The 13,969-nt window shown below is 30.4% G+C and overlaps 1 protein-coding gene across 1 annotated transcript in view; it reads right to left on the bottom strand.

Moving 5' to 3' along the window:
* Positions 1-2,610: 2,610 nt before the first annotated feature.
* The window catches only part of LOC130665826 (protein glass), a 53,015-nt gene continuing 41,656 nt past the window's right edge, over positions 2,611-13,969 (bottom strand). Inside the window, exon 2 of the mRNA XM_057466438.1 lies at positions 2,611-3,974. Coding sequence (XP_057322421.1) covers positions 2,773-3,974 — 1,202 coding nt within the window. The 3' untranslated portion in view covers positions 2,611-2,772. The remainder of the gene's footprint in view (positions 3,975-13,969) is intronic.

The following is a 13,969-nucleotide window of genomic DNA, read 5'->3' as shown; positions in this document are numbered from 1 at the left end:
GTCTATTTTGTGTATCGGGTATAATTGTTGCTAGCAGACGCTTAATAAATAAATTATTTTATTTAATCAAAATTATTTATTTATCATTTATTTATTAATGATAAAGATTTTTAAAGGTCTCATATGAGTATCATTTGCAACGCACGTGACGTCAGATAGGGCTCAGAACCATACGGTTTAGCTGTCAGAACGAGACGGTATAGGTCTCAGAGCTATCTACCGTATTGTTGTCAGAACGATACAGTAGATCGTTGCAGTAACAATCTAGTAGATAACGTTTTCGTATTGTTACTGTAACTATACAGTATACATCTCAGAACAATATTTTTTTCTCCGTGTACGTTTATGAAATATCATCCCATACCGTTATGGTAATGATTACTTGGAATAATGGGATATAGGCCCATACTTTCTGGGAAAAGTTCCCATAAGTATGGAAACAATTCCCATCATTATGGTAACAGTTCCCATATTGCATGTGAAAGAATTATGGTAATGATTACCATAATGTTATGGTAATCGTTCCCATTATACTATGGTAAACGTTACTATAAGATTATGGTAATGGTCACCGTATATTATGGTAACTGTTACTAAAATATTACAGTAATGGTTTCTATAATATTATGGTAATGGTTACCATATTATATGGTAACGATTACCATAATGTTATGGTAACGGTTACCGTAATATTATGGTAACGATTACTATAATATTATAGCAATGATAACTAAAATATTTATGGGTGCCGTTGCTATAATCGACATTTCAAAAAAACCGGTTACCATGCATTATGAGAACCATTCCTATAATATATTGTAATTGTTACCATAAATTTCTCTCCGTGTAGTATCATAATTATTATTATTATTATTATAATTATTTTTAAATTATTGTTATTATTATTATTATTATTATTATTATTATTATTATTGTTATTATTATTGTTATTTTTAAATTATTATTATTATTATTATTATTATTATTATTATTATTATTATTATTATTATTATTATTATTATTATTATTATTATTATTATTATAAATATTATTATTATTGTTATTATAATTACTATTATTATCACTATTATTATTATTTTTATATTATCTATGTAATTTATATCACTATAATAATATCATATCCTCTTTCCAATAAAAAATTAATTATTAATTCACTACAATGACTAGATTGTGGTGTATGGACGTTACCAGTTTGACTAGAAATATTTTTATAATAATGTATTATTTTTTTTAGGTCTTAAAAATTACTGGACGTTTATTAATTACTGTTAATAATCTTACTCTGGCACTTTCTATCTAGTTTAATATATTTTAATTTTTTTACGTAATTTAGTTTACCAACAGGATCAAAAACTTCTGGGGATCACCTATGTAGCTGGATTAATTGGTTGGGTCATATATCTCAATTCTCATATGTTTCAAATTTAAATCAGTTTTAAGTATTACGATAAAAAAATATTTTTTTTTGAAATTTCGGTATTCAATTTTTGCGGAAATCTCAGTCAGGATGTTAAATTTTTTTCATTTGCGCTTACGATATTTCCTTAATAAATAAATCTTTGTAAATGGGTCTTATAGTCATCTAAGTAATTTATTAATATTTAGGTATTTTCGAAGGGTGAAAGTGATCCATCCAACTAGTTTTTGAGCCATTAAGAAATTGATGATATTAAATTTTTTTTAACTTACTCACACGCTAATGGCCCAATGTCGATCTTATTCTATAATCAGATCTAAAATTAAATGCATTTTTTAAATTATCATAAATCTTACTTAAATCGATTAGCTTGTTTGAGAGATTTCGTCATTTCAAGTGCAAAATATTTAAACACTGACAAAATTTTTTGTCCAACTGAGGATTTATATTTTGAGAAATTTTTTTTTATGTAATACGATCTGAACTAAAAATCTTTACCACAAAATTCAAGCATGTTCTATACTCCCTGGCGGATTCGAATTACGGTACTTTACCTCACTTTGCACTAATTTACCTTAAAATACAATTTTTCTACGGCAAATGTGCCGCAATTTTCGGTAATTTACGGCATTCTCCAGTAATTTACGGTATTTTACAGTGGATGACGGTAAAATAGGCAACTTACCGTAATTTACGGCATATTTGGCGTAAGCATAGTATGGTTTTTCATTTTTACAGTTTTTACAGTGCAGTACGACTTCACTTTACAGTAAAATATCGCCGACTTGCCGCAATTCTACAGTAAACTACCGCTCACTTATTGCAAATCTACGGTGAAAATCCCGCAATTTTCTGTGAAACACCGTATTTTACTGTAAATTGCAGTACTTTACCGTAATTCGCATCCGCCAGGGCTTGTTCTATATGTTCCTCGAAATATATACAACAGCAGTTCTATCAAATAAAAATTTCTTAGTCAGAAATCACATTGAAATCTGACATTTTTGTAAAATGTTCAAACTAGATCTTTATATTTTCCAAACTGGAACTTTGCTACTCAATTCAATGAATATAGGAGCATCAGGGAATTTCAATTCTCTCAAACAGGCGCTGGTTAGATTTTATCAAGATTACCTAGACATAATTATGTTTTTTTCTAAAATAACAGACCTTTAACGAAAATTCTCGCATATTCAGCGGACATGCCTATACATTTAATATAACAGCATTTTTATAAGACTATAATTTATGGCATATCTAGCAGCAGTAAGAGCCTTCTAGCTTCTTATTGAGACTGACGAGTGATAACAATTGTCGGATTCATTTCCATATTGCTACAATCCTCGATTTAGTTGAGGTGACTGTTCTCCATCGCTATGAGCTTGCTCTGGAGTGTACGGTTGCATTTCTTCGTCTCTTAAACAAGCTGACTCCGAGTGCTTATTTAAATATGATTTCAATGCAAAGGTCTTATGACATCTGGAACATTCATAGTTTTTATCTGCCGAGTGAGTCTGCATGTGAGCACGGAGATTTGATCTGTCCGCAAAAGCTTTGCCACAGTGGGCACATCCATAAGGTTTTTCACCGGTATGGCTCCTAAGATGTCCCTGAAGCAACCAAGGTCTAGAGAACATTTTACCACAAATACCGCAACTATGGGTGAGCTTATGAGTAAGTACATGCATTGCTAAGGCAGGCATGCTTACATAAGCTTTGCCGCAATGAATACATTTTTTCGCCGACTGAGAATCAAGACTTCGATGTGTTTGCTTGTGTCGTGAGAGGTTGGACGACGTAGCATACTGTTTGCCACATTCCGTGCAAGTAAACTTTGGTTTTTCAGATTGTACTGGTTCTGCCTCCAGAACTGCTGTGCTGTTGGGACGTCGTTTAGATCTTCCATCTGATACGAAAAAGGCTTCGTATGTATAAGCGACCGTTTTATTACTCTTAACATTTTTGCTGCTCACAATGCTATTTGAACACGTTTCAGCGCTATCAGGAGGCAGAGATTCTAGGCTGGGTTCTTGTTTATTGGAAATATTGTGTGGAGGAACTGATACTACTACGGACACTGGAATTGGCGTTGGTTCAGGAGACGATGATACAGCAGTAACTGATGAATTAGAAGATGCTGGTGGCAGTGATAAAGTATGTATAAATACCGAATGACTTGGTGCTACTGGTGATGCACTCAAATCTAAAATTGCTTGAGCAGCTGAGAGTTCTTCTTCAGGAGAATTTCGTAAAACCTCCACATTCGGTTGCAGGCTATACGGACGGTAAATGTCTTTTTTTTTCGGTGGAAGTGATAGCGCGGTACCTGTGCTCGTAAAGCACATTGATAGACTTTTTGTACGGGATGACACACCCGGTATACCTTGTAACGGTAGCAGAGAGCTAGTGCACTGTTGTTGTTGATCGTGATGTTCTGATGAAAAATCCAATGAAGGTCGAGCTAATTCTGCTGCTGATCGTAACGTTGCATATTTTGGTGGTTCATCGTGATTTAGCCATGGTTCATGATTATAGCCTAGAAGCAAACATAAACCAGCTTAATACATGGAAATAAATCAACAAATATACACATTATATATTAGACCGATTGAAAAAAAATCAATAATTTTTTTTTTTTCCAAGGACACACATTCAAAAGTTTTGATAAGATAAAAGAAGACGCCTGTTAAAATTTGAGCCCTTAATATGAATATTAAGTACTCCCTGATTGCAATTTTCTATTTTCTATTTAAATAACACAGGGAAATTTTTTTTTTCAAATTAGAATTTTAAAACTCATCCTAGCAAATTCGAAAGACGGTAAATCACTGTATTTTACCGCAAAATACCGCATTTAACTGCAAATTTGCCGCATTTTACGGTAATTTGCGGTAGAAAAATCTGGGCGTCGGTTGACCCTGCAGGCCAGCCCAAAAACTTCCCGCTGTTTTCGAGCCCTTAGTATAAATAGCGATTTAAAACGATTTGTAATGTTAAATGCTCATAAGAAAAATGATTCAAAAGTATTCAAAGTATTTAAAAGCATTAAAAAGTATTTAGAATTTTTTTTTTCTAATCGTTTTAAATCACTTCTTTTAATAAGGGAGCTCAAGGAGCTTGAAAACATTACTGTGAATATATTTTCAAGCTCTTCGAGCTGGAAAATGCAATTGCCTGGGATTATTTTTTATGAGCTTTTCAAGCTCTACCAAGTTACGTTTTTTGCTAAAGTTTGACAAGTTAAGAATCGAAAATTATTAATGAAGAAGCGGTTTTCAAATTTTTATTCTCGATTATGTTCAATGAAATAAATGTATCAAGGCAGAAATCAATGTCAGTGATCAAAATCAAGATTTGAATGAGTTTTGACTTAGGTCTGAGCAATAACATATGGAATATCCGAGAAAAACATTAAAGACTGGGTTTTTTCAATTTTTTGCTGACAATATGTTCAAAACTAAAGAACAAGTTTTATGACATTATTTAATGATCGAAAGAGACTATAAAGAAAAAGAGTTGGTATGATTTCAGACACGTTTAGTACATTATATTTTGATTTATCCGGAAAAAATAACATAAAATGTTATTTTTCTAACTTTTAAGCGCCGATATCTTTTGAACTAATAAACCGATTTTGACTTTTGAGGTGGCAATTGGCGCGTTTTCTTGAATTCTAGAGCTGATACAAATTTGAAATCGATCCGTTCAGCCGTTTCGAAGATATTTAGAAAAACCCGTTTTTCACCATTTCTTTCTCCAACGACATCTCTCAAAAAATTAACCGATTGAGATGGTTAAGGCGTTGATCGACGCGTTCTATTAAGTTCTAGAGCTGATTAGATTTTGAAGTTGATCGTTCAACTCGTTTTTGAGAAATCAATAAAAAACTAAAAAAAAAGTTTTTAACTTCCCGCTAAGAAAATTGAAAATTTTCATAAATTCGGGAAGTTATTGGTTTCGGTCCGATTTGCACAAACCGAATTTCTATCAGATTTTGATGTTTTGAGGTTCCAGGAAGCTACCCTGACTAATTTCACGATGATGTCCGAGTGTATGTATGTGTGTACGTACGTATTCATACCTCCCTTAGATAATTTAAACGTTAATGATCATGAATTATACAAGGTTAATAATAATAAATTTTTTTTTTAATTAAATTTATTCGTTTCCTCAATGTATGGGCCAGATCTGGCAACCAGGCTTGTCCCGAGATTATCATTCCAGACTTTTTACCAAAACTGGGCCAAGACTGGCTTACAAGCCTTGCCCAAGGTTCTACAAAGTTGGGCCCGTAAAACTTTCCTCTCTGGGCTTAGATAGGGGAAGAGGGAAGAGGAGACCCTTAATTTTGGTCTTAATAACCCACGTTTGTTAAAAATTAAAAATTTTTTAATTTGGGGCAAAAGACACTAAAAATTTTTTCTTTCTACCAAAATTAATTGTCCATTTAACAATACGGAATTCCTGATTGGACCATTGTCTCGACTATTAAGTTACCCAATCTATCTCTCATTAACTTTCTATAACTATCTAATTATCTTTCTACTCTAAAGATTTAAATAGTTTATGACCCATTATTAATGATTCAATAAACATTGGAAGCATTTTCATTTCCCAGTTCTTAAAATTAAGCTAACATTTAAATATGACGATAAGTACTACATCCACATTATCATGACCTATCAGTCATTAGGATGCAGATACAATTTTAACGTGGAAGTTCTTTTAGGTATAATGTTAACGCGTAAGACTCATTATCCTGAATGCACCCACATGGCGCTTGAAATTAGTATCACAAAATATTTGTATTTATTGATCATTATTTCAGGTAGAGCTTAAATCATTAACTTATCGAAAACTCTTATATAGTCTAGAATGTTTATTAATGAACCATAAATATTTTAAGTATTAGGATTATAAGTATTAAGAAATTTTCTAGACGATTATGATATTGGCGTCTGCAGAGAAATAGAAATACTCGTATATTACAAAATTACAAAATTTAGTGTCATCTTAGAAAGAATTTTTTTTTTTTAAATACATATGAAAGATCTTTCACGATCTAATTGCGCTTATTATTTTCAAAAAATATGAGTGTGAATGTAGCAGACATCAGAGAAATTTAAAACTATAAATAAATAGAGTAAATAATATAAAAAATAATATTTATAAGCTCAATTTTTACAGCTTGTGGGAAGTAACAAGCAGCGTCGAATGCCACCTTACAGATCAAAATCGATTCATCCGTTAAAAAATTACAGAATATTTACATATGTACATACACTCGGACATTATTTTAAAAATTAGTCAGAATAACTCCCGAGAACCTCAAAACGTCAAGATCTGTTAGAAAGTCGATTTTCAAAAATCGGACTGAAACCGATAACTTCCTTATTTTTCTTTTTTTTTTAATTTTCAATTTTCTCAGCGGGAAAATAAAAATACTGATAAATTTTGAGCTCTAACTATTAATATTAAACGAAAGTTTTTACTTCAATATTATTCAGTGGAGTTATTTTTCATTAATAATATTTCCAACACTCCTCTTCGGAGTGAATTTCACACCAGAGGGATTCATAAATTGATAAAAAATCATCTACTTCGCGTTTACACCGCATTCACTCCAGATTGAATCCGCTTACACTCCACGAAATTTTTGCAGGGTACCTATACCTAAAGTTCAAAATCCTGCCCGGTACACTGTAAAAAATTCGCGGAGTGAATGCGGATTAAATCTGGAGTGAATGTGGAGTGAATGAATTGTTAATTATTCACTCCCCCCGGAGTGAAATTCACTTCGAAGGGAAGTTTTCGCGGAGTAGATAATTTTTTATTGATTTAATTCCTCCACAGTGAAATTCACTCCAGAGAGGAGTTTTGAAAATATTATTAATAAAAAATAACTCCACTCAATAAAATTGAAGTAAAAACTAGCGTATTACATTATTGATTAGCTGATGCGCACACACACACACACACACACACGCACAAGCAATCGCACACACGCACATATTCGCACACATTTTCACACACGTACGCATACATTCGAACAAACACAAGCACACATTTGCACACACACACAAACACTCGCACACATCCGAAAATACGCACTCACACACACACACACACATATTGTTTCACAGTTTAATATAAATTTATTTAACTACTAAAACTCCGGACCCGAGTGAAATAAAATCTGCGCCACTCCGAGATCACTCCGCTAAAAAAAATTCCCAATTCACTCCGCATACGGGGTAATTTTTTTTAAAACTCCGGAAACCCGAGTGGCGGAGTGAATTCGGGTTGAAATTAAATCCGGATTCACTCCGGATTTGTTACAGTGTACACGGAAAAAAATGTGTAGTTAAATTTACTACAAACCCAGTAAACACATTGACGTAAATTTGACGTCAGAGTGACGTTACGCTATGTCATCATTTACGTAAGGTATAAGTCACGAATGAGTCAGGTGTGACTCATTATTTCCCACTTTTTTACGTAAGATTATGATGTAAAACTAATGACGTATGCATGATGTAAACGTGATGTCTGTGTGACCTTCTATGACGTCAATATGACATATGGGTGATGTCAAAATTATCAATTCGGAAAAAATATTTTGAAAAATAAAAAAATAAAATGAAATACCGAATTTTTGATTTGATTATAACCGCGCGAACGCATTGTGAATTCTGAAACAAGATTAGATAACGTTAAATGATGAAAAAATCCTAGGCGTCTGCTGAGTTCGAACACGGCTCCTCTTGGCTGGTAGTCCTGAACGTTGCTCACTGGTCCACATCACGAAAGTTAAAATCTCGTGCTTAATTGATAAAAATTTAAAAAACTCCATGAACTTATATGAAATTTTATAGAAGCAATATTTGTCGACCTCTATGATAATTGTATAAAATTTCATTAAGTTTCATCAAATTTTTTAATTTTTTGTTGTGATGTGAAATTTAAAAAATCTTAAACAAAATTTTGCGAAACATTAAATAATTTCACAAAATCGTATGAAATTCAATCGATTGAAAAATTGTGATACTAAACTTTAAAATCATAATAGCAAAAGAGTTCAAACTGTCGTTACATTTTCTTTGTCATCCTAAATGATATTTTCGATATATCATTTAAAAAAATAAAGTTAATTTTTTTATGCTCACGCTAATGTTTTAATCTAAAACGTCTGAATGATCTATTATCGAGTTTATCGATTACTGTGACCCCAAAAATGTTCGACGTTTAGTTGATATTTTTACACATTTACACATGTTTGAAAATTCATTCTATGATTGTTTTATTTCAATAAATAGATGATAAAAAACTATGACTCGGACATTACATCAGCATTGCGTAAAATACTGACTCGTCACTGATGTAAAGATATGATTTAAGAGTGACATCCACATTACGTATAACCGTGACTTTGCTACTGACATAAATGTATGATTTTAAAATTACGTCATTATGATATACGGATAATGACTTCATTACTACATAACAATGTGATGTAGATTCTATGTCAAACGTACGTAATACATAAGTCATAACTGTGACATAGTACAAGAGTCATGCTTACATCAATATGATGTCACAAGCTTTACATCATATTAAAGTCATGTAGAACGTCAGATTGACATCAAATTTACATCAGATGTCGTGACATTGCTATGACTTACGTATGACGTCAAAATAAGGTCATGTGTTCACTGGGAATGGAGTTCCATTTACTACACTGACTAGTAATATATAGGATAACTACACGTTTAGTAACAGTTACTAGTACACTGTGGTACACAACCTGTAGTACCATTTACTACAGTAAGTAGTAATAAGAACTAGCATTAAATAACCACTGTGGTTCATTTTACTCCACAACATAGTAGAATATATTTTATTCGTAATGTATTAATTAAATATCTGTTAGATAACGATCATTAGTTTTTATGATATTGAAAACGTTATAAAAATATAAAAATTAATCTTAGATTCTTCAGACTTATAGTATATCAAATTAAAATGATATAAAAATGAATTTATTAATGGATAACTTAAAATAATAAGGACTTAAATTTCAAAAGCCTACTTTTTATCAATACCCGATAATGATAATTTTAAAAATATATTTGTAGTTAATAAATTCTCGTATAAGCATAAACTTAGAATAATTAAGTATTAATTTTTATTAATAGAAAATATAAAAAACATCGATTTAAAAGTTATAATTCTAATAAATAACAAATACTCAATAGGCAATGATTAGAAAAATTGCATTAAAATCACGATTCACTGATAAGAGCATAGAAATAAAATTTAATAGAAGTTGTAGGTGAGGTAAGCAAAAGGAAGAATGACAGGTAATACAAAACAAATTTTTTTGTATTATATTTGTTATATATATATTTTTTTTAAATTATATAAATTATAATTGCACGCCTCGATTTTTAATTATGTATATAAATATTTTTAATTATATATATTATTATTTATAATGTTTTATAATATTATTTATAATAATAAATACAATGACACAAGTTGAGAATACCTACAGAATGGAGTAAAAAAGTTATAGGTGGCGCTGTTATTTTCTTCTTTCAATCATTTTACCACACATTGGAGTAGATTGTACAAGTAATCTGGTATTGTATACTCCAAAAATAGTAACAGATACCAATTCATATAAAATTGTGTGGTTCCCAAAACCACAAAATAAGTATTTTATACTACATTGAGTAGTTGTGGAAACTACAAAGTTTTACCACATTACAGTAGTAAGCAGAACTCCTATAGTAGTAAAATATCACGCACACTGTGGCTTATGTTACTACAGTTGTCATTGCGGCGACCACAAAGTGTAGTAAAATTTTTACTAGTTTGGTGTGGTAAATTCTACTCCAGCATTTTTTCCCGTGTATTATTGATCTTTTATTAATAATTTAAGTATGGAAAGTGTTTTATAAAGAACATCAATAATAAATTTAAAATCCATATAATAAATTTTTTTCAAATTGTGTAATTTTTCCCGCAAATTATTTACTTTTTTATTGGTTCGCAGATACCGAGTCAGTTATCACCAAAAATATGAATTAGTTCAACAACCAAATATTATAAGACCGCATGACTTTAAAATTCATAAACGTCATAAGCTTAATGACCTTTACCTTTATTACCTCAGGTACATTTCTTCCGATCCCAACTATTACTTACTCATTATCCCCATACTCTTAAGAGCGACAATTTCATTGGCACGCTATCTTAAACTGCTTTGTTCGAAAATACCTTAAATCTGAGTGTCTCGTCAATATTCATCATTTTACTCTTGAACTACATACCGTACAGTTCGTTCGAGAATAAATTACAAGTGTACGAAAAAAAAGTTTGTGTAAATTCAAAAGTATATCAACTGTTGTGGTGAAATATAAACTTTACAGTAAAGTGATAGTCGATTTTGAATACTGTGTCATCATGGCTCGCAGCAATTGGTATTTCAACAACGAAGAATTGATGAACTCTCCAAGTTTTGGAGACGGTATCAACGCAGACGAAGAATTAGATCATAAGCAACAGGCCGCTTACTTAATCAACGATATGGGCACGCGGCTCAAATTCTCTCAAGACTGTATAAATACTGCAACGGTATTTATGCACAGTTTCTATACCGAGAAGTCATTGTCTAGGTTTCATAGATATGAGGTAGCAATGACGGTTATTTTTTTGGCAGAAAAAGTCAAGAAAGTGCCACAAAAAATAGAAGATGTGATTGGAGCTTTACATACTTGCCTGAAGAAAGACAACAATCACACGCTGGACATCACCACTGCTGAGTACCAGGAAGAGGTTAACACCATAATTTGTAATGAGCGCTTCTTCCTGCTCATATTGGGATTTAATGTAGAAATAAATCATCCACATGATTACATATTGAAGTTTTGCAGAACAATCGATGCAAGTAGAGAACTTCGTAAAGTTTTTCTATGCATGGCATTTTTTGTTATGGTTACAATTCTCTCGAATTCTCAGCGAGAACAGGAATTGAAACATATGACTTTGAAATTAAAAAAAATAAGATGGAATTGAACTTTTTCGAATCCTGTTTTATTCTCTCGGATTCTCGGAAAGAACAGTAATTGCAACATTATTTCAGAATGAAAAAGAATTAGTTAGAATTAAACTTTTTCCAATCCTCTTTTATTCTCTTTAATCCTCCACGGGAACAGAAATTAAATATTATTTTAGAATTAAAAAGGATTAGTTAGAATTAAACTTTTTCTAATCCTCTTTTATTCTCTTGAATTCTCCGCGAGAACAGAAATTCAAAGTTATTTTAGAATTAAAAAGAATTAGTTAGAATTAAACTTCCAATCCTCTTTTATTCTTTTGAATCCTCCACGGGAACAGAAATTAAATATTATTTTAGAATTAAAAAGGATTAGTTAGAATTAAACTTTTTTGAATCCTTTTTTATTCTCTTGAATCCTCCGCGAGAACGATAGTACAAAGTTATTTTAGAATTCAAAAGGATTAGTTAGAATTAAACTTTTTCTAATCCTCTTTTATTCGCTTGAATTCTCCGCGAGAACAGAAATTCAAAGTTATTTTAGAATTAAAAAGAATTAGTTAGAATTAAACTTCTTCCAATCCTCTTTTATTCTTTTGAATCTTCCACGGGAACAGAAATTAAATATTATTTTAGAATTAAAAAGGATTAGTTAGAATTAAACTTTTTTGAATCCTTTTTTATTCTCTTGAATCCTCCGCGAGAACGATAGTACAAAGTTATTTTAGAATTCAAAAGGATTAGTTAGAATTAAACTTTTTCTAATCCTCTTTTATTCTCTTGAATTCTCCGCGAGAACAGAAATTCAAAGTTATTTTAGAATGAAAAAGAATTCGTTAGAATTCAACTTTTTCCATCCCTCTTTTATTCTCTTGAAACCTCCACGGGAACAGAAATTAAATATTATTTTAGAATTAAAAAGAATTCGTTAAAATTAAACTTTTTCCAATCCTCTTTTATTCTTTTGAATCCTCCACGGGAACAGAAATTAAATATTATTTTAGAATTAAAAAGGATTAGTTAGAATTAAACTTTTTCTAATCCTCTTTTATTCTCTTGAATTCTCCACGAGAACAGAAATTCAAAGTTATTTTAGAATTAAAAAGAATTCGTTAGAATTAAACTTTTTGAATCCTCTTTTATACTCCCGAATCCTCCGCGCGATCAGAAATTGCAATATTATTTTAGAATTAAAAAGGATAAGTAACGATTAAAAATATTTAATCCTTTTTTATTCTTTTTAATCCTAAAACGATAATAATTTTGTCGCTAAATGAAGGAGAATTAGAAAGGATTCATTTTATGGTCGATCTGAATTCTCCGGAGAATTAAGAGTATTAAAGAGTATTAAGGAGTATTAAGTATGTGTGCTTTTTTAATCCTTTTTAATTCACTTTTTTAACCAGGGTTATCTTATAAGTGTATAATTAAATCGATTAAGTTGTATTTTTATCATTGATATTTGTTTTTAAGTTCTTTGATACCAAAGAAGTAAAGTCATTGGAAAATAAAAAAAAAAAAATTAATTCTAGTTTGGTTTGAAAAATCAATTTTTGATACGTAAGTTATTTTTAATAAACTCGTAGATCATAAGTCGTAATGATTAATTTAATTTACTTATTTATATTACATATATGTATATTGTATATATCAAAAATGAATTACTTTGTTTTTTAAATTTTGGGTAATTGTCACAATTTATTTTAATATTTAATTATCCCTGGTCAAAAATACTGATTAAAAAGAATTGAGAAGCGGCCACCCCATCTATATATACAAACAAATGATTTGAAATTATTGAAAAGAATTCAAATTTCATCATTTTTAATTCTTTTCAATCAGTATTTTTAACCAGGGATTTATAATTTTAATTACTAATATTTATTAATCTATTTAATTCGAATTTCTGCAATTGTTTTTAATTTGATTTTTATTTTCGTTATTCTCTATTTTAAAATAAAATAAGTAAAGTAAAAATAGAATCATTAAATAGAAAAAAAAGAATAATTACATTTTCAATTCAAACATCACTTTCAAATAAATATTTAAAATTCTTATTGGCAAAATTTACAATAGAAACTGGAACGGATGTAGTATAAGTTAATAAATAATAATTAGCGATAGAAAGTAATCATAAGTTTAAAGTTTCGTTTATAATAATTAATTATAAATTAACGTCTCCATTGATGATTGATTTTTTTTAAAATAACAATTAAGAACGAGCTTGTTGATTAAAAAGAAGATTCTAAAACAGGTAAGTGCGAAGTCACATTAACGATCCAGCATTTAGCTACATCCGTTTTTATTGCCTGAATTGGAACTTGAAGTTTCAGTGTCAGCAGCCAGTCAGAAACAAGTAAATTTAAGACCAACTATTAGCGTAAGCGTTAATTGTCATTTGCAATTAATAATTAAGCAAAAACTATAAAGTCTATTTATTATTTTAACTTCTTTCGACTGACTGTAGAGAC

Source organism: Microplitis mediator, chromosome 1 (assembly GCF_029852145.1).
Source record: "Microplitis mediator isolate UGA2020A chromosome 1, iyMicMedi2.1, whole genome shotgun sequence".
Lineage (NCBI taxonomy): Eukaryota > Metazoa > Arthropoda > Insecta > Hymenoptera > Braconidae > Microplitis > Microplitis mediator.
The sequence above is the reverse complement of the archived record's forward strand: the minus strand, read 5'-3'. Positions and strand labels throughout refer to the sequence as shown.